The sequence below is a fragment of the Xenopus laevis genome, chromosome 6S (genome assembly GCF_017654675.1).
Source record: "Xenopus laevis strain J_2021 chromosome 6S, Xenopus_laevis_v10.1, whole genome shotgun sequence".
NCBI classification, from domain to species: Eukaryota; Metazoa; Chordata; class Amphibia; order Anura; family Pipidae; genus Xenopus; species Xenopus laevis.
Genome location: NC_054382.1, coordinates 56,251,380 through 56,273,121, shown reverse-complemented (window position 1 = coordinate 56,273,121; position 21,742 = coordinate 56,251,380). Strand labels below are relative to the sequence as shown.

The 21,742-nt window shown below is 40.7% G+C and overlaps 1 protein-coding gene across 1 annotated transcript in view; it reads right to left on the bottom strand.

Annotated features, from left to right (window-relative positions):
• Nucleotides 1-20,553, bottom strand: part of LOC108704922 (programmed cell death protein 6) — a 66,006-nt gene extending 45,453 nt beyond the window's left edge. The window contains exons 1-2 of the mRNA XM_018241649.2: nucleotides 19,793-20,553; nucleotides 6,502-6,563 (exon numbers count right to left, since the gene is read on the bottom strand). Of these exons, the coding sequence (XP_018097138.1) occupies nucleotides 6,502-6,563; nucleotides 19,793-19,878 (148 nt within the window). The 5' untranslated portion in view covers nucleotides 19,879-20,553. The remainder of the gene's footprint in view (nucleotides 1-6,501; nucleotides 6,564-19,792) is intronic.
• Nucleotides 20,554-21,742: the final 1,189 nt, after the last annotated feature.

Here is a 21,742-nt window from a genome sequence, read left to right as displayed (position 1 = left end):
GGATAAAATGGAGTCTATGATAGACAGCCTTTCCGTAAATTCAGAGCTTTCGGGATAACAAGTTTCCAGATAACAGGTCCCATACCTGTACTATTAAACATTCATGTTAATATTTGTGATATGAAATATTTATATGCCACTGAAATTCTTAATAAGTAAACAGAATTGAGTTGTTAAAACAACCCCCTGCTTTCTTGTCCTTCAGCACACAGACAGTAGTGCCTCACACACAAACCATTGTCTGGCTAGATGGGTGTGTTTGTGCAGCTTTGGTTTCTAACAGAGACTGGTTGTGGTAATACAGAATAATTTCACTAGAAAAAGTTTTAAAAAATACACCTTGCAATGTTGGTACAAGCATAGAATATTTTGTAGGTTGAAATTGGACAGGATTGTGGGATTTAGGAAGTATAGGACAAATGGCCTAAATGCAACACTTTCTATTTGTGTATAGCACATTTACTTTATTTATCTAGATTGATAATCTATTTTTAATTTTAAAATAATTTCAAAATAAACCCAGTTTTAGATAACACCTGTATATCCAAAACAATAAGATAAGGATAATAAGGTCCTCCTTTTTCCAGTTTACTTTACTAAACACTATTACACAATAATTATTTGATGGTTCTTTAAAATATCAAAATACAAAATTACATATTTAAGACTTTAATGGGGTTATGTAATAAAAGTCAATACGTTTGCCTAGGGGCAGTAACACATAGCAACCAACCGGCAGGTAGAATTTACTGATCACCTATTTAAATGGAGGCATCTAATTGGTTGCTGTGGGTTACTGCTCCTGGGCAAACTGAGTGCCTTTTATGACTTTTGAGTCAGATAGGGCCTCTGCCTTTTTTTCTGCACTGCAAAAACAATACAGTATCTGTCAGGTACTTTGCTCTTTAGTTTATGCCACTTTGTTGCCACATTAAATTATATTTGCCTTGTGCCTAAAAGTAAGAGATTATAATTACAAAAGTGTGCCTAACAAAATGGCATCCTTGGAGATTTACCTTTTACTTGTTCTTTTAAGGAATTGTTCAGTGTAAAAATAAAAACTGGGTAAATAGATAGGCTGTGCAAAATAAAAAATGTTTCTAATATAGTTAGTTAGCCGAAAATGTAATGTATAAAGGCTGGAGTGACTGAATGTGTAACATAATAGCCAGAACACTACTTCCTGCTTTTCAGCTCTCTTGGTTTAGCCCCTGCTGACTGGTTACCCTGGTTACCAGGCAGTAACCAATCAGAGACTTGGGGGGGGGAGGGGGGCCACATGGTTCATATCTGTTGCTTTTGAATCTGAGCTGAATGCTGAGGATCAATTGCAAACTCACTGAACAGAAATGTACCATGTGGCCCCCCTTCAAGTCACTGACTAACTCAGATTTATAGAGTTGAAAAGCAGGAAGTTGGATTCTGGCTGTTTTATTAGACATCTGTTCACTCCAACCTTTATACATTAAATTTTTGCCTAACTAACTATATTAGAAACATTTTTTATTTTGCACAGCCTATCTAATTATCCAGTTTTTCTTTTCACATTGAACTATTCCTTTAACATTTGCACACAAACTAAAATCTCCATATGCTCTCCAGTTGCTGGGTATTTGTATTTAATAACCCTTACACATAAAAATACCAATAAAGTTGGGCATAGACGCAAAAGATAAGTTGTACCAATCGAAGGTTCGGACCGTGTGTTGATCGTCCTGATGTTTTTTGTACCATGGCGATTGGTTGATCGGACAGGTTTGAAGATTTCTGTCAGCTAATTTTTATGACCACACCCCTTTCTGTGGCCACACCCCAATTACCATGTTTGTTTTACAAAATTTGGCAGGTTATGAAAGTTTGAAAATATTTCTCCTTATCTAAACTGTGTTTTTGTGTCTCAAAATTGTTACAAAGTATCTTATTTGCACCTGTTAGCTGTTCTGGGCTCTCTGCTAAAAGCCAATTAAGTGAGAAACTTTGTTTCTTTTTCTGGCTGTTCAGTGCAGAGAAAAGAGGGACTTTCCAGTACAAATGAGGGACTGCGGTTTGAGCTGTCAAAAGAGGGACTGTCCCTCCGAAAAAGGGACAGTTGGGAGGTATGAAATAACTTCGAAAAAATCTCCAAAGCATGCTTGTAAATTTAAAAAGGTACAAATTTATTACATCTTAGGCCCCTCCTGGCGCCTAAAGCGTTTCAAGCTTACCTAGCACTGTCATTCTGTAGACATAACCGGTACTGTATGATTTATATGAGCTGTCAGAGAACTGCACTTTAAGGTGGGGAATCGGGTATAGTAAAGTCACACTGGGCTGCTTTTGTCCTTTCTCAAACAAACTGCATGAGGTAGAGGAAAAGTGTATTCCATGTCACAGGCAAATACAGTACTTTATTGTAGAAGGCTACAGCTTGTTTCCGCCACCAAAACTGATCAAATGCTGAAAAGCACGGCAACATACATGGGAATCCCAACTGCTTACCCTATGCAAGTCTTATCAGGGGTGCACTTTTATAAAGGTGTTTTGTAAAAGGGCATAGATACCCAATACAAAATTCAATTTGGTTTAGTATCAGCCATAAGAGAGACAGCAAGGTTTTACTTACATTAAAAATTGGCTTTAAATTTAACCAACACCACATCTCACATATATTTGGTAACTGTTAAATTCACTCTTGTAATCGATATTTATACTAGTGACTCCTTATAAACTCGTACTATAGCTTTTTTGTTCCTTTAACCATTTTCTAGTTGTATCTCAATAGAGAGTAAACCGGTAAAATCCACCCACCACAATATGGGAGAGTATGGCACACCCAAGGACCATAGGACAGGCAGAGTATGGCACACCCAAGGAGAATAGGGCAGGCATAGTATGGGGCGGGCAGAGTACGCCACACACAAGGAGCATAGGGCAGGCAGAGTATGACACTCACAGGGATCATAGGGCAGGCAGTGTACGGCACACAAGGAGCATAGGGCGGGCAGAGTATATCAACATAGGGAGCATAGGCGAGGTAGAGTATGGCACACACAGGGAGCATAGGGAAGGCAGAACAGAGCAGGAGACAGGGAAACCTATGCATGAGTTTGAACAGGTGAACAATGTGGGAAGTTTCAGTCTGGGACTCAGGTGTGAACAGTACAGGGCTTTAGGGGTGTATACAATAGAGGTGTTACAAGTGTGAACAATGCAGGGGGGATTACGGTCTGAATTTAAGGTTTAAACAATGCAGGGGCCAGTTAATTTCGGTAGTGATACCTTTTAGTTTTTACACATAGTTACATAGTTAAATTGGGTTGAAAAAAGACAAAGTGCATCAAGTTCAACCCTTCCAAATGAAAACCCAGCATCCATACACACACCCCTCCCTACTTTTAATTAAATTCTATATACCCATACCTATACTAACTATAGAGCTTACTATCACAATAGCCTTTGATATTATGTCTGTCCAAAAGGCATTAACTGAATCAGCCATCACAAAATCACCCGGCAGTGCATTCCACAACCTCACTGTCCTGACTGTGAAGAACCCCCTACGTTGCTTCAAATGAAAGTTCTTTTCTTCTAGTCTAAAGGGATGGTCTCTGGTACGGTGATCCACTTTATGGGTAAAATGGTCCCCTGCTATTTGTCTATAATGTCCTCTAATGTACTTGTAAAGTGTAATCATGTCCCCTCGCAAGCGCCTTTTTTCCAGAGAAAACAACCCCAACCTTGACAGTCTACCCTCATAATTTAAGTCTTTCATCCCTCTAACCAATTTAGTTGCACGTCTCTGCACTCTCTCCAGCTCATTTATATCCCTCTTAAGGAATCCAAAACTGCACTGCATACTTCAGATGAGGCCTTACCAGGGACCTATAAAGAGGCATAATTATGTTTTCATCCCTTGAGTTAATGCCCTTTTTTATGCAAGACAGAACTTTATTTGCTTTAGTAGCCACAGAATGACACTGCCCAGAATTAGACAACTTGTTATCTACAAAAACCCCTAGATCCTTCTCATTTAAGGAAACTCCCAACACACTGCCATTTAGTGTATAACTTGCATTTATATTATTTTTGCCAAAGTGCATAACCTTGCATTTATCAACAAACCTCCAGTTTGCTACCCAGTTTTCCAACTTAGACAAATCACTTTGCAAAGTGGCAGCATCCTGCATGGAACCTATAGTACTGCACAATTTAGTATCATCTGCAAAAATAGAAGCAGTACTTTCAATGCCCACCTCCAGGTCATTAATAAACAAGTTGAAAAGCAAGGGACCTAGTACAGATGAAGCCACTTGGATTTGTGAGATAAATGCGTCATGACTCATGGTTAATTGAAGAAACTGCGTTATCTAAAGTCATCTTAACTCATTTAATGCATTTAACCTTTCCATTAGCATACCAAAGCACCATTGTGAACAATGGTGAATGCCTTAATTAGATGGGATGTTGTGACGCAGTTTTCTGTGTTAAATGAGATAAATGGGATATCTGTGTTTAGTTATTCTGTGTCAAACAGACAAACCAAAGTGGCTGCATCTGTACAGAGCCCTGCGGTACTCCACTAACAACACTGGTCCAATTAGAAATGTTCCATTTACCACCACTCTTTGTAGTCTACCTTTTAGCCAGTTCCATTTACCACCACTCTTTGTAGTCTACCTTTTAGCCAGTTCTCTATCCAAGTACAAATACTATGTTCCAGACCAACATTCCTTAATTTAATGCTTTAGCAAAGTCTAAGTAAATCACATCCACTGCCATCCCAGAATCATGGTCTCTGCTTACCTTCTCATAAAAAGAAATTAAGTTAGTCTGGCAAGATCTATTACGCATAAAACCATGCTGGCACAAACTCATAGTATTATGATTTGCTATGATGTCCAGTATCTTATCCTTTATTAACCCTTCAAAAAGCTTTCCTACCACTGACGTCAGACTAACTGGCCTATAGTTTTGAGGCTGAGAACGGGATCCTTTTTTGAATAGAGGCACCACATTAGCAATTCGCCAGTCTCTCGGCACTATGTCAGATCTCAATAAATCCTGAAAAATTAAGTAAAGAGGTTTGGCAATCACAGAGCTAAGCTCGCTAAGTACCCTGGGATGACCATCTGTCCCCGGACCTTTGTTAATCTTAACATGTTCTAGTCTCTTTTGAATTTCATCATGTGTGAACCATGCATCATTAGTTGTATTACTAGAATTGGGACTATTAAGAAGGAAACCTTCATTTATTGGTTCCTCATTTGTGTAGACAGATGAAAAAAAATTATGAGTTCAGAATCAGCGCTTTTATTTTGTTTTCATCAACCAGCTGACCCCCCTCTGATAGTAAGGGTCCCACCCCTTCCTGCTAAGCAGACACAGCAGGCAGGCCATAAAGGGGGCCACCAATTGGAAAAGCCCTGAGTTAGACAATATAAAAAATGGGGCCAAAGTACAGATGAGCTGCCTAGCCAGTAAAATACCAATAGCATGAGAATCTGCAATAGAATAACAAAGATTGTTAATATAGTATATGATGAGTATATGAACTAGAATAAAGGAACACCAAAAAATTAAAGTAATGAAAATATCATGTACTGTTACCCTGCACTGGTAAAACTACTTTAGTTCATATAAACAAGTTGCCGAGTAGCATTGGCAGAAATTGAAAAAAGGCTTTATGGCACAGATAATTTGTTGATAACAGATTATAGTATGTTCTACACATCTTATCTGCTATCTGCTGTGTAACTTGAGCCTTTTATCCTTTGAATAGCTGCCCCTATGGCTACACAGCACCTTATTTATATAAACAATAGTTGTGTTTCTGAAGCAAACAAAGCAGTTTTACCAGTGCAGGGCAACACTGCATTATATTTTTATTACTTTAAAACAATTTTATTTTTTGATGTTACTGTTCCTTTAAGGAAGTCACTAGATGCCCTAAATATTCCCCTTCTACGTGTCCTCAAAAAAGTGGTTATTCCCCAGACATTCCTGGTTTTTAATAAAGAAAACAAATGAAGGTACATGCTAGTGGATGATCTGCAGCAAATTTGAATATGACCTAGAGATGTTTCTGAGTAAAACCTGATTAGGGGCATAAGCTAAAATGCTCAGATATTTTAATATGACAATATAATATTTTAACATATGAAATAGTAAAACAAATACAGGTATGGGATCCGTTGTCAGGAAAACCGTTATCCAGAAAGTTCAGAAATTATGGAAAGGCAGATTTTATTTTTTGATTATCCAAATAATCCACAATTTTAAAAGTGATTTCCTTTTTCTCTGTAATAATAAAATAGTACCATGTACTTGATCCAAACTAAGATATAATTAATCCTTATTGGAAGCAGAACCAGCCTATTGGGATTATTTAATATTTACAAGATTTTCTAGTAGACTTAAGGTCTGAAGATCCAAATTACGGAAAGATCCGTTATCGGGAAAACCCCAGGAGCATTCTAGGTAACAGTACCCTTACCTGAATAGAGAAAAAAATATTTTTCTCACCATTTGACAGGGCTTGCTGAAGTTCTGTGTCAGATATAACACCACTTCTGTCTCTGTCCACTCTGCAAATATTAAAAAAAAACATTTTATTAAAAATAACTGTTAAAATTTAAATGATTAGCATAGATGTAAAGACAGTAAAATTACTTCTCCTGTCCTGCTTTTTTAATATAAACACATATAAAGCAAAGTTGTCAAACATGTGGTAATTTAACAGTCTTATTTCAATCCCCCTTATATGAGTGCCCCACCATGAGCATAATTCTTCTTTGTTAAAAGGCCATGGACTGCAAATAACATAAGACCCCCATATACTCTTAAGTTAATGTCACACAGGAGATATGTATGTGCGTGCAAGAGATATCTGTCTGAAATTGTCGGATGCTCGAAATAAGCACATAGAAGTAAATGGACTTAAAAGAGAAGGAAAGTCATTTACACTTGGGGATGCCAAGAGTTATTGTTGTAGTTGTATTTACTTATTTACTTACCTGACACCCTGGGCCAGTGCTTGTATTAGCAGAAAACTGCACCAGTCCGGGGTTCTGCCAATGAGCACCATGGAGCGATCTTCTTCTTCACTTCTTTGCTTTTCAAATTTCCAGGGGCAGATGCATGTGCAGTTTTCTCTCTACTGCACATGCACAGCCATGAGCTGAAAGAAGAAGCAGGAAAGGATCGCTCTGTGGTGCTCGCTGGAATAACTCTGGAGCAGTGCAGTTTTCAAGAACAACATGTTGCTCTCCAACCCCTTGGATGTTGTTCCCAGTGGCCTCAACATAACAACAAGTGAAGGAAGGTGAGGCAGAGCCCACTCCTGAAACTTATTGTAATGAGAACACCTGGTGCACAGTGTTAGGAGTACGGCATCCTCCAGTAAATCATCGAATAGAACTACACTGGCACTCAAGGCAACTTCAATGCAGGGTTACCCCTTGCTGGTTTATTAGGTGCGAACGTGCAACGTTTCAGGCCGAACCCCTTTATCAAGCATAGCTAGCTTGATAAAGGGGTTCGCCCCGAAACGTTGCACGTTCGCACCTAATAAACCAGTAAGGGGTAAGCCTGCACTGAAGTTGCCTTGAGTGCCAGTGTAGTTCTACTCAACATAACAACCTTGTAGGGGTTACTAAATGGCCAATCACAACACTTATTTGGCACCTTAGGAACATTTTTCATGCTAGTGTTGCTCCCCAACTCCTTTTACTTCTGAATGTTGCTCACGGGTTCAAAAGGTTGGGGATCCCTGATATAGGGCATATGTGTAGTTTTGTATTCAATCTGGGGATAAGTCCATACTTTTCTATGTGCTAATTTCGAATAACTATCAATGAAGGACACACAGTTACTGTAGATATTATTTAATATTATGATTATGTCACACAGGGCAACTTTTATATGGCAATTAAATGCACAACTTAACGTCTGCCATATTTTCCAAAAGTCATCTTCTATTTAAACATGGTTCTTTTTTGAATTTTCACTTTGTATAACTGAATCACAAAAAATAATAAAAGCCACCAAAGCAAAACACTCGAAACGGATATAAAGCAACACATACTTCTGCAGAGGTAAGGTTATTAAGGACAAGTAACATACAGACAAATAAAGACAAGGAAACCAACTAATCATTTCCAATTATAATCAGAAACCAAATGCTCTGTTAAATTCTACTGTTCAGCTTTTTTGTAGCATTTGACAGGAAAAAAGACATCAAACAGCCAGAGAGTTGTGGGTAGAACATGGTGCATACAACTGCATGTTTGGAAACAAACAAAAGGGCTTTGGCTTCTAGCATTACTACCGTAGTTAAACCAATGTTTACAAATCATCTTAAAATACAACTATAAAGATAGGCCTCTCTGTAACCACCACCGGCACCAAGGCCCTACTGGGCGTTAAAGGGGATGTAAAGGCAAAAAAATAAAATCCCATTTTTGCTTTCTTTAATGAAAAAGAAATCCATTTCCAAAATACTTTAATTAAAATAATGTGTTCCGTTTTTATAATAAACCTGACTGTATGCAGTGAAATTTCCCCTTCATTTTACTTGCTCTGACAGCTGCAGATAGGAAACTTCAGATGGTCGCTAACTGCTCTGCAGGAAATCAATCAGACTGTGTAGAGATTTGTATCCACAGACCCAGTGCAGTCTGCATACTCTGATTATTAATCAGTCTTGCTGTATCTGCTTCTATGGCAGATATTATTTGACTAAGCTTAACCTCCCAACTGAAAACATAAATCATTTGTTTAATTAGGCTTCTGGTGAAGTAAATTCATGTTGTTGTTTAGTATACAAAATACAGCATTTCTAGCAGTATTCTATTTTAGACTATAGTTCCCCTTTAACGGAACAGTAACACCAAAAAATTAGTATTTTAAAGGAAAGACAATATAATGTAGGGTTTCCCTGAACTGTCAAAAACTGGCGTGTTTGCTTCAGAAAAACAATTATAGTTTACATAAACAAGCTGCTGTGTAGCCATGAGAGCAAGCACAGGACACACAGTAGATAACACATAAGTTATATCCCATTGTAAACTACAGAGCTTTTCTGTTATATCCAGTGCCTTTTCTCCTTTTTCTGCTTTGAATGGCTGCCCCAAGGCTACACAGCAGCTTACTTATATAAACTATAGTTGTGTTTCTGAAGCAGGCACATTAGTTTTACCAGTGCAACACAACAGTATATTATATTTTCATTACTTTAGAGCTCGGATGAGTAGTGAAACGTCTTCATTGATTACTCAGCAAGTCCAGTTGTTTTTAGATTGACCTATACTAGATATTACTTTAGAACATTTATTTTTTTGGTGTTACTGTTCCTTAAAAGCAGACATAGCTTTCAACATTCCCTCCCCCAAACTTGCCAGACCTGTACATAATTATACTTCAGTATACCATGACTGTAGCTATTGATAAAGGAACTGACAGAAGATCCATTGCTAAAATCGTTTTGGATGACACCTTCGCTTAAGGCTGTCTTGACTAAACCTGGTGATGGTGATGAACACAAATTTAGTCAAGAGAAAGGGTCAGCAGAAAATATAATTTATGAATGGCTCTGCACACCTTGATATCAACCAAAAATGTGGAAGCTTCCAAAAAGTACATACTTTGGCCACCTTATAAGCCTTGGTCAGAAACTAAATGCCATATACTTGGCATACAGAAATATATAGACTACTTTTTTGCTAAAATGTGCACATCCATGAAGTTCCATTCTAATAGGTCAAAAAAAAAAAACGAACGATCCAAACTAAGATATAAGTAATCCTTACTGGAAATAACCCACTGGGGTTTTTTTTACATTCAAATAATTTTCCACTATGAAGGTAGAAAGAGCTAAAACTACAGAAAGATCCAATATCTGGAAAACCCCAGGTTTCGAGCATTCTGGATAACAGGTCGCATACCTGTAGATATCTTGTTATATGTAAGAAGATAGAATGAAGGAGATTAATGTTTCAGCTACCACACTAGCCTTTTTCAATGTTAAAAATCTGAATATAACAGCTTGTAAGTGTTCATAGTGGTAGGGGAAAAGTCCTAATACTTAAAAGAACAGTTCAGTGTGAAAATAAAACCTGTGTAAATAGATAGGCTGTGCAAAATAAAAAATGTTTCTAATACAGTTAGTTAGGCAAAAATGTAATGTATAAAGGCTGGAGTGACTAGATGTCTAACATAATAGCCAGAACACTACTTAGTGCTTTTCAGCTCCCTAACTCTGAGCTAGTCAGCGACTTGAAGGGAGGCCACATGGTACATATGTGTTCAGTGAGTTGGCAATTGATCCTTAGCATTCAGCTCAGATTCAAAAGCAACAGATATGACCCATGTGCCCCCCCTTAAGTCTCTGATTGGTTACTGCCTGGTAACCAGGGTAACCAGTCAGTGTAAACCAAGAGAGCTGAAAAGCAGTAAGTAGTGTTCTGGCTATTATGTTAGACTTCCAGTCACTCCAGCCTTTATACATAACATTTTTGCCTAACTAACCATATTAGAAACATAATTTATTTAGCACAGCCTATTTACCCAGTTTTTATTTTTACACTGAGCAATTCCTTTAAAGGGGTTGTTCAACGTATGATGATGTAGAGCGTGATATTCTGAAACAATCTGAAAGGGATTTTCAATTTTTATTATGTGTGGTTTTAGAGTTATTTAGCTTCAGCAGCTCTCTAGTTTGCAATTTCAACTATCTGGTTGCTAGGGTGCAAATTACCCTAGCAACCATGCGTTGATACCCTTCCACACATCATCTCTAAACACACAGCTAAGTTGTGTGTGTCCTTTTAGCAATAGTTTTGCCTCATACTGAGTTTGGTTCTGTTCCCTTTCAACACCGTGCAATTTTCAGTTCAGTACAGGGACCATTTATGCCAGTATCATAAGATAATATAATATTCTGATATTCAGAGCATTTGTTTTTTTAGATGGGGTCAGTGACTCAGATTTGAAAGCTGGAAAGAGTCAGAAGAAAAGGGCAAATAATTAAACTATAACATCATAAAAAATAAAATTTTGAAGACACTGCAAAGTTGCTTAGAATTGGCCAATCTATAACATACTAAACGTTAACCACCCCTTTAATTGCATCTTAGCAAGTAACAAAATAGAAGGTTTAATTACACAAAGTTTATATAGGGGCTGCTAAGATTGCCATCTTGGGTCAGTAAGGAATTTAACACTCTTGAGGCAAGTTAAAAAATGCTTTAGGATGGATTTTTTTGCCTTCCTATGTATGAGCTAGCAGTTGGGTAGGTTTCATTTAGACCAGGGGTGTCCAACCTGCAGCCCGAGAGCCGCATGCGGTCCAGGATGGATATGCGGCCTAGCTTGAACTTCTGCCAATCCAGGAAACGTCATTGTTCTGCCTCTCCAGTCTAAGCACTACAATGTGATCTCGTCTTAACTCACGGTTGTGTTGAGATGTCTATAACTGCAGTCTTAGGTAGATTGGCGGACAGTGACTCGATCCAATGACACCTTGAAGATCATGAAGAAGTTTATTTAAAACTGTGTAGATCAAATACCGATGAACAAATGGATAGGTCAAAAAATCATAGTGTGAACAGCTAACAGAGCATGTAACTGAATGCAGGTTGAAGCTGGAATGAGCTAGAGTGAGAAGTAGGGGAGGAGACAAGAGATGAGATGAGGCTAAGGGAAGAGAGATGAGACACACATAAGAAAAAGGCAAACAATGCATGTGTAACATGACACTCCCCGTCGGAATCTATGATTTCTAATAACAATAATAACTTTAGTTCAAGTCCGGGTATAATAGATATTTTTTCTGCTTGGAAGACCTAAAACAGAAGAAACGACAAGAGCAACAGGAAACATTACTACAATACTTGTAGAAGTACTTTTTCAAGTGTGGACACCGGACTTCAGAGGGGAAGGCAGCAACAGCACCAATCCTTCTTACCTCCCTTTGCATCAGGTCGATGTTGGGAGTCTATCTTCCTGTTTGGGCAGAAGCAGTACCAGTTCTGATATGGGTCTGAAGTAGTGTCTTGCAGAACCTTCTTTTATTACTTTGACTTCTGCTTTCTGCACCTTGCCATCGTTACTTGGAACAGTCTTTGTGATAAGACCGATAGGCCAATTGTTACGATGAGCGTCTTTTTCTTTGAGGAGAACAACGTCCCCAACTTGCAGGTCGGGTTTACTGACTTGCCATTTTCTGCGACTTTGAAGGTTGCAAAGGTACTTCATCTTCCAACGGCTCCAAAATACATTGGCAAGATGTTGAACCCGTTTCCATTGTTGTTTGTAAACACTGGTACAATCGAAAGCCTGAGGCGGAATAGTATCTACCCCAATCTTTTGAGTTAGAAGGGTGGCTGGAGTTAACTTAGTTTTGCCCATGACGAATCCTGCATCTATTTCACCGTTGGAGTGTACAACTCGGAGATAAGCTACTGCAGCTATGGCTTCCATGGATGCATCCGAAAAGACATGGATCTCTAGTTTGGTAGCATTCTTCAAGGAAGCAGGAATATAAGAGCGTGGTATCTTAAACTGTTGCAACGCCTGGAGGGACTGCTTCCAGGATTCCCACCTTTGTTGTTTTTCTTTGGATAAAGGGGTATCCCAGTCAGTGTTCTCTGTAGTGAGTTGTCTGAGTAATATCTTACCCTGAATGGTAAAGGGTGCTATGAATCCCAAGGGATCGTAGATGCTGTTCACTGCAGACAGTACTCCTCTTTTTGTGAAGGGCTTCTCGCAGGCTGATGTTTGAAATGTGAACATGTCCTGTTTCACATCCCACAGCAACCCAAGGCTGTGTTGTGTGAGGGAAAGGTCAGATTCTAGTCGGAACTCCTTAGCACTGACAGCATGATCATCAAGGGGAAATGCTCCCATTACCTCATTGCTGTTGGAGATGATTTTGTGTAGTCTGAGATTGGCAGTAGCGAGCATGTTCTGAGTTCTGGTGAGAAGGTCAATGGCCTCTTCTTCCGTTGGCAGAGACTTAAGACCGTCATCCACGTAGAAATTCCTTTCGACAAACTGACGTGCATCCGTCCCAAACTCTTGTTCACCCTCTTGAGCTGTTTTTCTCAGTCCGTAAATGGCAACTGCGTGGAAAGGGCTATTCCCGAAAACGTGAACCTTCATTCGATAGTCAATGACCTCATTGTTGACATCATTGTTGCGATACCATCGGAATCTGAGGAAGTTTCTGTTATCTTCACGGACGATGAAACAATGGAACATTTGTTGAATGTCGGCCATAATGGCAACTGGCTCTTGTCTAAAGCGGAGTAGGACTCCTAGGAGGTTGTTGTTCAGGTTAGGTCCAGAGAGAAGATTGTCATTGAGAGAAACACCTTCTTGACGAGCACTTGAGTCAAAGACCACTCTAATCTGGTCAGGCTTGCGAGGATGGTAGACACCAAAACATGGAAGGTACCAGCATTCTTCTCCATGTGAAAGAGGGGGTGCTGGTTCAGCATGATCTCTCTCGAACACCTTCTGCATAAATTCAACAAAATGTTTCTTCATTTCCGGTTTCCGGTTCAGGGTGCGCTCTAAGGAGATGAACCGCGAATCTGCCTGTTGTCTATTATTTGGCATTCTCTTCCTTGGAGTGCGGAATGGTAGCGGTGCCACCCAGCTGTTGGAATCATCTTGATAGAACTCTTTACTCATGGTTCTCAAGAATTCTTTGTCTTCCATTGTGGCCGCTAACTCATTGTCTTTTGTGGTTACCTCAAACACTGTGTTACCAATGTTGTCATCCCGAAAGATGAATGCTTTCCTATCCTCTAGTATGATGCTCTCTTGTGTACCATTGCTACACAGCTTTTCTTTCACACTATAGTAATGTTGTTGTCGTGGAAAGCAAGTGGTACGTCCATTGGGAAGGATGTGTGTTTTGAAGGAAGAAACAAGAGAGAGGTTTCCCGGCATTGCTAAGACAGACGTTGCCTATAATGACCCAGCCAAGATCCAGACGCTGGGCGTAAGGTGCATCGTGTGGGCCGCTGATTTGACGGCGCACCTTGTGCACCCTTAGAATGTCTCTCCCGAGTAGCAACAGGATATCAGCATTTTCATCAAAGGCTGGTATTTGTTCAGCTATGTCCTTCAAGTGAGCATGGTGCAAGGCAGATTCAGGAGTGGGAATCTCATCCTTGTTGGTTGGGATCTGATTACACTCGATGATAGTAGGCAAGGGTATTTCCAAGTTGCTATTGAGAGGAGTAACTACAAGGCCACTGGCTCTTCTACCCAAGACTTCTGTAATGCCTGCACAAGTACCTAGGGTATAAGGTAGAGCATCTCCTGCGATGCCTAAGAGATCAAAGAACCTTGTACTTGCGAGAGATCGATTGCTCTGATCGTCCAGAATGGTGTACAGTCTTATGGCCTTTTCAGGTTGGCCCTTTGTGTATACATGAACCAAGCATATCTTAGCGCAGGATTTCTCACAAAGTCCTTCTCCACAGACTTCAGTGCATGTTGAGGACACTAGTGTGGAGGTAGTTATTTGTTCGACATGCTCCCCGCCAAGCTTTCCCCTGGGGAAAATGTCTGTGAATGGAGTAGTGTTGTTTTGGTACAGATGAAGGGCTTGTACGTGGTTGTCACTCCCGCAATCCTTGCATTTAATGATGGCCTTACAGTCCTTTGCAAGGTGTTCTGTGGAGGCACAGCATCTGAAACAAACTCCAAATTCCTTTAAAAGTTCCTTACGTTCCTGTAGAGGTTTCTTTCTGAAGCCGATGCACTTATTAAGTGGATGTGGCTTTTTATGTATGGGGCATTGACGATTTGGATCCTCTAGTTTCTTGTTTTGTCCAGTCCCTTGAAGAACTGTAGCAGGAGCAGGTTGAACATCTGTCCTTTTTACTGATACTGGGCCCCTGCGGTCTCTGTGTGTTGTGCGTGTGTTTGCAAGTCCTGGAGATGGTGGACTGAGAGGATTGCAGTCACCGTAGAAGAAACTTGGGTCATTCTTAGAATCCGCAATTTCTTTTATGAAGTTACAGAAATAGGAAAAGGGAGGAAAGGCAACTCCGTACTTTTTCTTGTAAGTAGATCCCTGACTAACCCATTTTTCTTGGATGCCATAAGGTAGCTTAAGGACAATAGGGTTGATGCCACGAGGGGTGTCAAGGTAACTAAGCCCCGGTAGGCGGGTGTCTGCTTTAGCTAGTTGGAGCTCTAGTAGAAGATCACTGAGTTCTTGAAGCTTTAGATTGTCTTTAGCTGTAATCCTCGGAAAACCTTGCAACCTTTTGAGTAGGGCATCTTCGATGGCTTCAGAACTGCCAAAACTACGTTCAAGTCTGTCCCAAGCAGCGTCGAGACCTGTAGCAGGATTGGAAGTATAAACTGTTTTAAGTCTCTTGATGCATTCAGCAGACTGGGGACCTAGCCACCTGATGAGTAGATCCAGTTCCTCTGCAGGAGTAATATCTAACTCGCTGCTAGTGGCCTTAAAGGTGTATTTCCAGCCTCTGTAATTTTCCGGTTTGTCATCAAAAATGGTGAGGCCCGTCCTGGTGAGTTCTCTGCGAAGGATATACTTAGCAAACTGTGACATGTCTGTGTTTTCAGACTTTGGGTATTCGATCGCAGGTGGAACAGAGTTGATTGTAGTGGCAGGTACATTGATGTTGAGTGGCTTGGGAACATAAGATGGTGCCAAGGCGTTTAACACCGGAGCTGGGGTACAGTCCAAGGGTGTGTGGGTTTGTAGCTGTAAATTAGTGGGTTGGTTAGTAGGTGGCAGGTTACTGTGATATTGAGGTAGACGGTCTTTTCGACCCGTACTTGTTTCTGTGGCTTGTGAAGGAGCAGTAAATGGAAAGAGAACACCTTGGTTAAGTGCTTTGGCTGCTATGACAGTGTGATGGAGTTTCGATGAGGTCTGTGATGAAACTGATGCATAGGATTTAACAGAGTGATTGCTACTGATGCCTCTTTCATTGTCACTTACAGCTTGTTCCAAGACTCTTAATCTTGCCATGTCTTTGGCGTGCTCACATTGTTTCTCCAAAACTTCCATCTGTGCGTTTTTCCACGCAGCCTCAGCTTCCATCTCTGCCTTCTTTTGGGCAGCCTCAGCTTCCATCTCTGCCTTCTTTTGGGCAGCCTCAGCTTCCATCTCTGCCTTCTTTTGGGCAGCAACAGCTTCCATCTCTGCCTTCTTTTGGGCAGCAACAGCTTCCATCTCTGCCTTCTTCTGTGCTTTCTCTTGGGCGAAGGCTGCCTGGATTTTAGAAGCTTCGGCATCAGCTCGGGCTTTGATGAGTTGTTGACTGAGAGTAGAAGATGTTGATCTTAAGGATTTGGAAGATCATGTGGAGCGCTTAGAAGTTGTGGAGAGATGGGATCTGAAGTCATAGAGATGTGTGATTTTTACATCTGTTTTTGCCCTTGTTTGTATTACTAAATCATCTCTTTCAAGATTGAGTTCATTCAATTCCTTTAGTTCTTGTAAGGAATTTTCTGTGTTGTGCCGCTTTAAAAGATCAGCATATTTGTCAGACAGTCTTTGATAGTTCTCATAAGCAGCATTCAATTGCTTAACAGCGCCCTCTAGGTGCAATACCTCATGAGTTGGTTGTGACAGTGCTGACATGCATTCAATAGTCTTAGACCATAAGTGGCTGATGTTTCTCAGCAGCTCCTCCTTGTCAGCCTCATAGTTCTCTTGAACATTCCAAGTTGGTTTCGTCAAACGTTTTTGTTTTATGGGGCTTTGAGGATCTGACTCCTGAGTTGTAAGAAGTTCAGGTTCTTGCTGTGTATTAGGTTCTTCAGGTTGTACATTGTCTTGCTGGTGCATTGTGTCAGGCAGAGGGTAGAATCACAAGCAAGGAGTGTTTACATAGAAATGTATCAATCTTCTGCCTCAGGGAGATGGTTTCCTAGGCAACCAGTGGGAGGGGGAGCGAGGGACTAGCTTAGCAATGGCAGTGCAAGTTAACTTTGAATGCACAGAGATTTTAGATTCACTTGCAGACAGACTGAATATGGTGTATTCTAGGAGCACATTAAATGACCGTTGCATGAAGTTTCTTCATTAATCTGTGCAGAAAACTGATGAATCTTATGCTGAGGTTTGCTTGCTGCCTGGAGTATGCAGACTTGCACATATATTCTGCTATAATCCAGTGTCTATATGCATCTCACTACACGTGCAAGCTGGTAAGGATCCTTTGAAAGATATTAGCTGATCTTTTAAGATCCTTTCACAGATTTTTTGACTGTTCTGCCTCTCCAGTCTAAGCACTACAATGTGATCTCGTCTTAACTCACGGTTGTGTTGAGATGTCTATAACTGCAGTCTTAGGTAGATTGGCGGACAGTGACTCGATCCAATGACACCTTGAAGATCATGAAGAAGTTTATTTAAAACTGTGTAGATCAAATACCGATGAACAAATGGATAGGTCAAAAAATCATAGTGTGAACAGCTAACAGAGCATGTAACTGAATGCAGGTTGAAGCTGGAATGAGTTAGAGTGAGAAGTAGGGGAGGAGACAAGAGATGAGATGAGGCTAAGGGAAGAGAGATGAGACACACATAAGAAAAAGGCAAACAATGCATGTGTAACATGACAGTCATGCTGCAATGTCACGCTGCAATGTCACGCACAGAGAGCGTGTATGTATGTATGTATGCTCTGTAACGCTAAAAATGTATTCTTGTTGTGATTTTTTATGACTCATCTTTCTATCCAGTCCTCTCCTAATTAAATTCCAGTCTCTTTATCAAAACAATGCAATGGTTGCTAAGGTAATTTGGACCCTAGCAACCAGATTGCTGAAATTGCAAACTGGAAAGCTCCTGAATAAAAAGCAAAATAAATCGTTTACAAATAAATGAAAACTAATTGCAAATTGTCTCAGAATATAATCCCTATAAATAAATAAATATATATAAATAATATAAACCCTCTTCATCATACTAAAAGTTACTTTCACAGAATAATCTGCTATCTTCCTCAATGCAGTCAGGGGTGTTCTACACATTCCTGAGCAGGAACGCCATCAAGAGGGCACATCTGTACCGGGCCTAAAGGGGGGCCCGGCTATGCTGCACTTTTCGAATTAGTCGGGCCCTCCTTGACAGTGTCGCACCACGAAACAGCTGAAGACCCAAAGCCACAAAAAGAGCCGAAGCTGAATCCCCGAAAAGAACCGGAGCCACAAAAGGAGCCTAAGGTAAGTTCCACTGAGCACCAATGTGTTTTTTGTTTTTAAACCCCTGGCCACCAATGTATTATTTTAACACTATATAGGCCCCTGATCACCAATGTTTTTTAAAAAACTTTTATGGGGGGCCCTGGCGTCAGTTTTTTATTCAAATTTATAGGGGGGCCCTGGCCACCAATGATTTTTTTCTTTAACTTGTAGGGGGGCCCTTGCAACCAATGTTTTTTTTAAAAAAAATGATGGGGGGGCCTTGGCTCCAATTTTTTGTTCAACTTATACGTTTTTTATTAAAATTTATAGGGAGGGCCCTGACCACCATTTTTTTTTTTAGTAGTAAAAAGTAAGTCACCCTTTGGAGCATATGTGCAATCACTGCCCTTCTCATAGTGAGTATACCACATTGTTCAGAAGGTAACTGAGTACAAACACATTGTGAAGTAGGAGGCATGAATGACTAACATGTATGTTTTAAAGGAGAAGGAAAGTCTTCTTCCACTTGGGGGTGCCAAACGTTAGGCACCCCCAAGTGATTGTATATACTTACCTGAAACTCCCGGGCTGGTGCTCCTATCAGCAGAAAACTGCACCGGTCCGGGGTTCTTCCAGAGAGCACCACAAAAGAAAGAGCCAGCACTTCAGGTTGGAACTGCTTTCAGGCAAGCTATTGCTTCTCCTACTCAATGTAACTGAAGGTGTCTCAGTGGGACATGGATTTTTACTATTGAGTGCTGTTCTTATATCTACCATGGAGCAGTTATCTGTTGTGCTAAAAGGCTGCTGTGGGGGAGAAGGAAGGGGGTGATTTTACAACTTACAGTCCAGCAGTAAAGAGTGAAGGTTGTTAGAACACAAGTCACATGACTGGGAGCACCTGGGAAACGGACAATATGTCTAGCTCCATATCAGATTTCAAAATTAATTAAAAAAATCAGTTTTAAAAAAACTGATTTTAGTGCATAAAGCTGGCCATAGATGTTGAGATTTTTAAAAGATCCGATCCTCATCGTGAGACCACGATTTTCTCGGAACGATCGTACAATCGTACGAATTGACCATCAACTAAAAAGACAAATTTGCCAGGAAAACAAAGCGGAGCTGCCTGCTTAGCCCTGCAAACATAGATAAATTGCACTGGGACCGACACAGATTTTTTGACCTGGCCGATCAATTTCCTGACAGATGTCGGCTAAACAATAATTTCGAAGGATTGGTCGGACTTCCCTAAAATCGGTCGTTCGGCAAGAAGAATCGTCGCGTCTATGGCGAGATTAAGTCTGAAGGAGCAGCACTATTAACTGATACATTTTGGGAAAAAATAAGTTTCCCCATGAAAGTATCCCTATAATCAAGATAACGAAGGTAATTTGACATAAAGGCAGCCAAACACAAATACACTGAAGAATTCTTGTTATTCGCAATATATATATATATATATATATATATATATATATATATATATAAGTAAAGGAGTAAGCAGCAGCATAGCAAAGTTGCTGTTTTGTTGCAGATGTTGCCGAACTACAGTTCCCAGGATGCTTGGTGATCAACAACTGGAGGGGCGTTGTCAGACATTCAAAAGAAACAGAGAATCAACTCTTACCTTTGGAAGACGTTCCATAAGAATGACTGGTCAGGCATGGTGTTCCCTGGGGGCCGGTGCTGGTGCTGCTGCTGATAGTAAGACATGGCGCTAGCTAGTTGTATGGGATTGCTGGATAAGCGACGCTACTGCTCTTACACTTTCACGAGTGGAAGAAGACACGCACACATATAGCTGCGCTCCTCTCACTGACTAGATGAGCTGCCTTGCTGACACCTTCCTCTCCCCACTACTACTCGGATCCTCCTCTTCCTCCTTGCCCTACACAGGATCTCATCAGATTCCTGCCTTTCGCTTTCTCCTACCTAGTCGCTCGGCACCCACACAGGACCTGTATTCCCGATCTATCACCAAGGAAGGTGTCACGCCCTTCAGTGTATGGTGTACGTTTTAGGACATCTGTCTGAAAATCAAAAGTGCACCCTGCTTTCACCCCTTCTAAAATCTATGTGTTACTAAGAAATCCTTATTGTGCCTCTAGTATTACTTGTAGCAGTTTTGTGAATGTGATCCCCTTTTATTTTTTGCCGCCCCGACAGGTCCCACCTTCCCCATTCATCCTCTTCCCTGCGATGTCAGTTATGCTAGCGCCTCTAACATTCTGAAGCCCTTGCAAAAAATGGAGGGAAGCTGAGGCATGATGTTACATGGCGGCAAGCCCCTGAATGTCATTGCAGGCAGGAGGATACAGGGTTGCCAAGTTGGCTGGTTTCCAGCCAAATTAGCCAAGGTATGGATTTGGGCTACTTTTTGGGCCTTTGGCTGGTTTTTAATTTGGAAACCAGCCAAAGTTTTTTCTTGCGCTAATGTGCCAAGCCTGCGTCTCCCAATGCATGTTGGGTAATGTAGTTTTTGTATAACAATTTGCAGACTGCCAAGTTTAATGTAAAGACTACAATATCCAGCATGCAATGGGACTGACTTGTGTAAAAGTTGGGAGTTACCAGATTTTGGACTCCGTATTCTCGCATTTTCCGGTGACTTTCCTCAATTTCAGACAATTTTGAGGTAAAAATCTGCTGGCCACCAAAATGTCTAGAGGTTGAATTGTTTTACCAATATTTATTGAAATTGTATATGTATTTGGGCCTCATGGGGCCCCATACCTCTTAGGCCCCCCTCTGTAGTTATGCCTCTGGTGAAAGGGACACCTGGCAAATCTTTCCCATTTTGCTTCACGGAAAAATGTGCAAATCAGTGAAAGTTGAAAAAGGTGTATTTTCACATATATTCATTTATTTTTTAGGCATTTTTCATTGCACATGTTATTTTGGGCTACATTTGAAGTGGCTCTTGCTTAGTTTGGGGCTGGTTTTGAAAATAAGACCTTTTAACCCTGAGAATGAATGAGGAAGCTGGGGCATGTAAGGAAAGAAAGGTAAGAGGTTTTATATAAACAAACTGAAATGGAAAGCAGGAGGGAGGAGAAAGAATGGGACAGATGGGACCCATCAGCACAAAGTAAAAGGAGATTGCAGATCTGTTTGTTGCCAGCAGTTGGAAAGGGTGCAATAAGGATTTCTTAGGAATACGGAAATTTTAGGTAGGAAAGGTCATGAAGTACTTGAATTTGGTGCATAGACGTCAGAATAGCAACACAGTAGTCACTACCCCCTGCAAGCGTACACGCACATGTATGGAATGCATTTTAGGACATCAGGAGAACACACGCTCCTGCATGCGCTCTCATAAAGAAGAAGTATGCAGACTTGTCTCTTATTTTACTCACTTATCCGAAGAAACTGCAGTCACACCTCCATGCTGCCCACATTTGCTGTTGCAATCTCCCCCCTCGTATCTCATTCCTCAGCCCTCCCTCCTCGGATCTCATTACAAAAGCTCACAGCCCTCCCTCCTCAGCCCTCCGTGCTCAGACCTCAGCTCGTAAGTCAGGCTGATAGCTGAGGAGGGAGGGCTGAGGACGAAGGGCTTTTGTAATGAGGGCTGAGG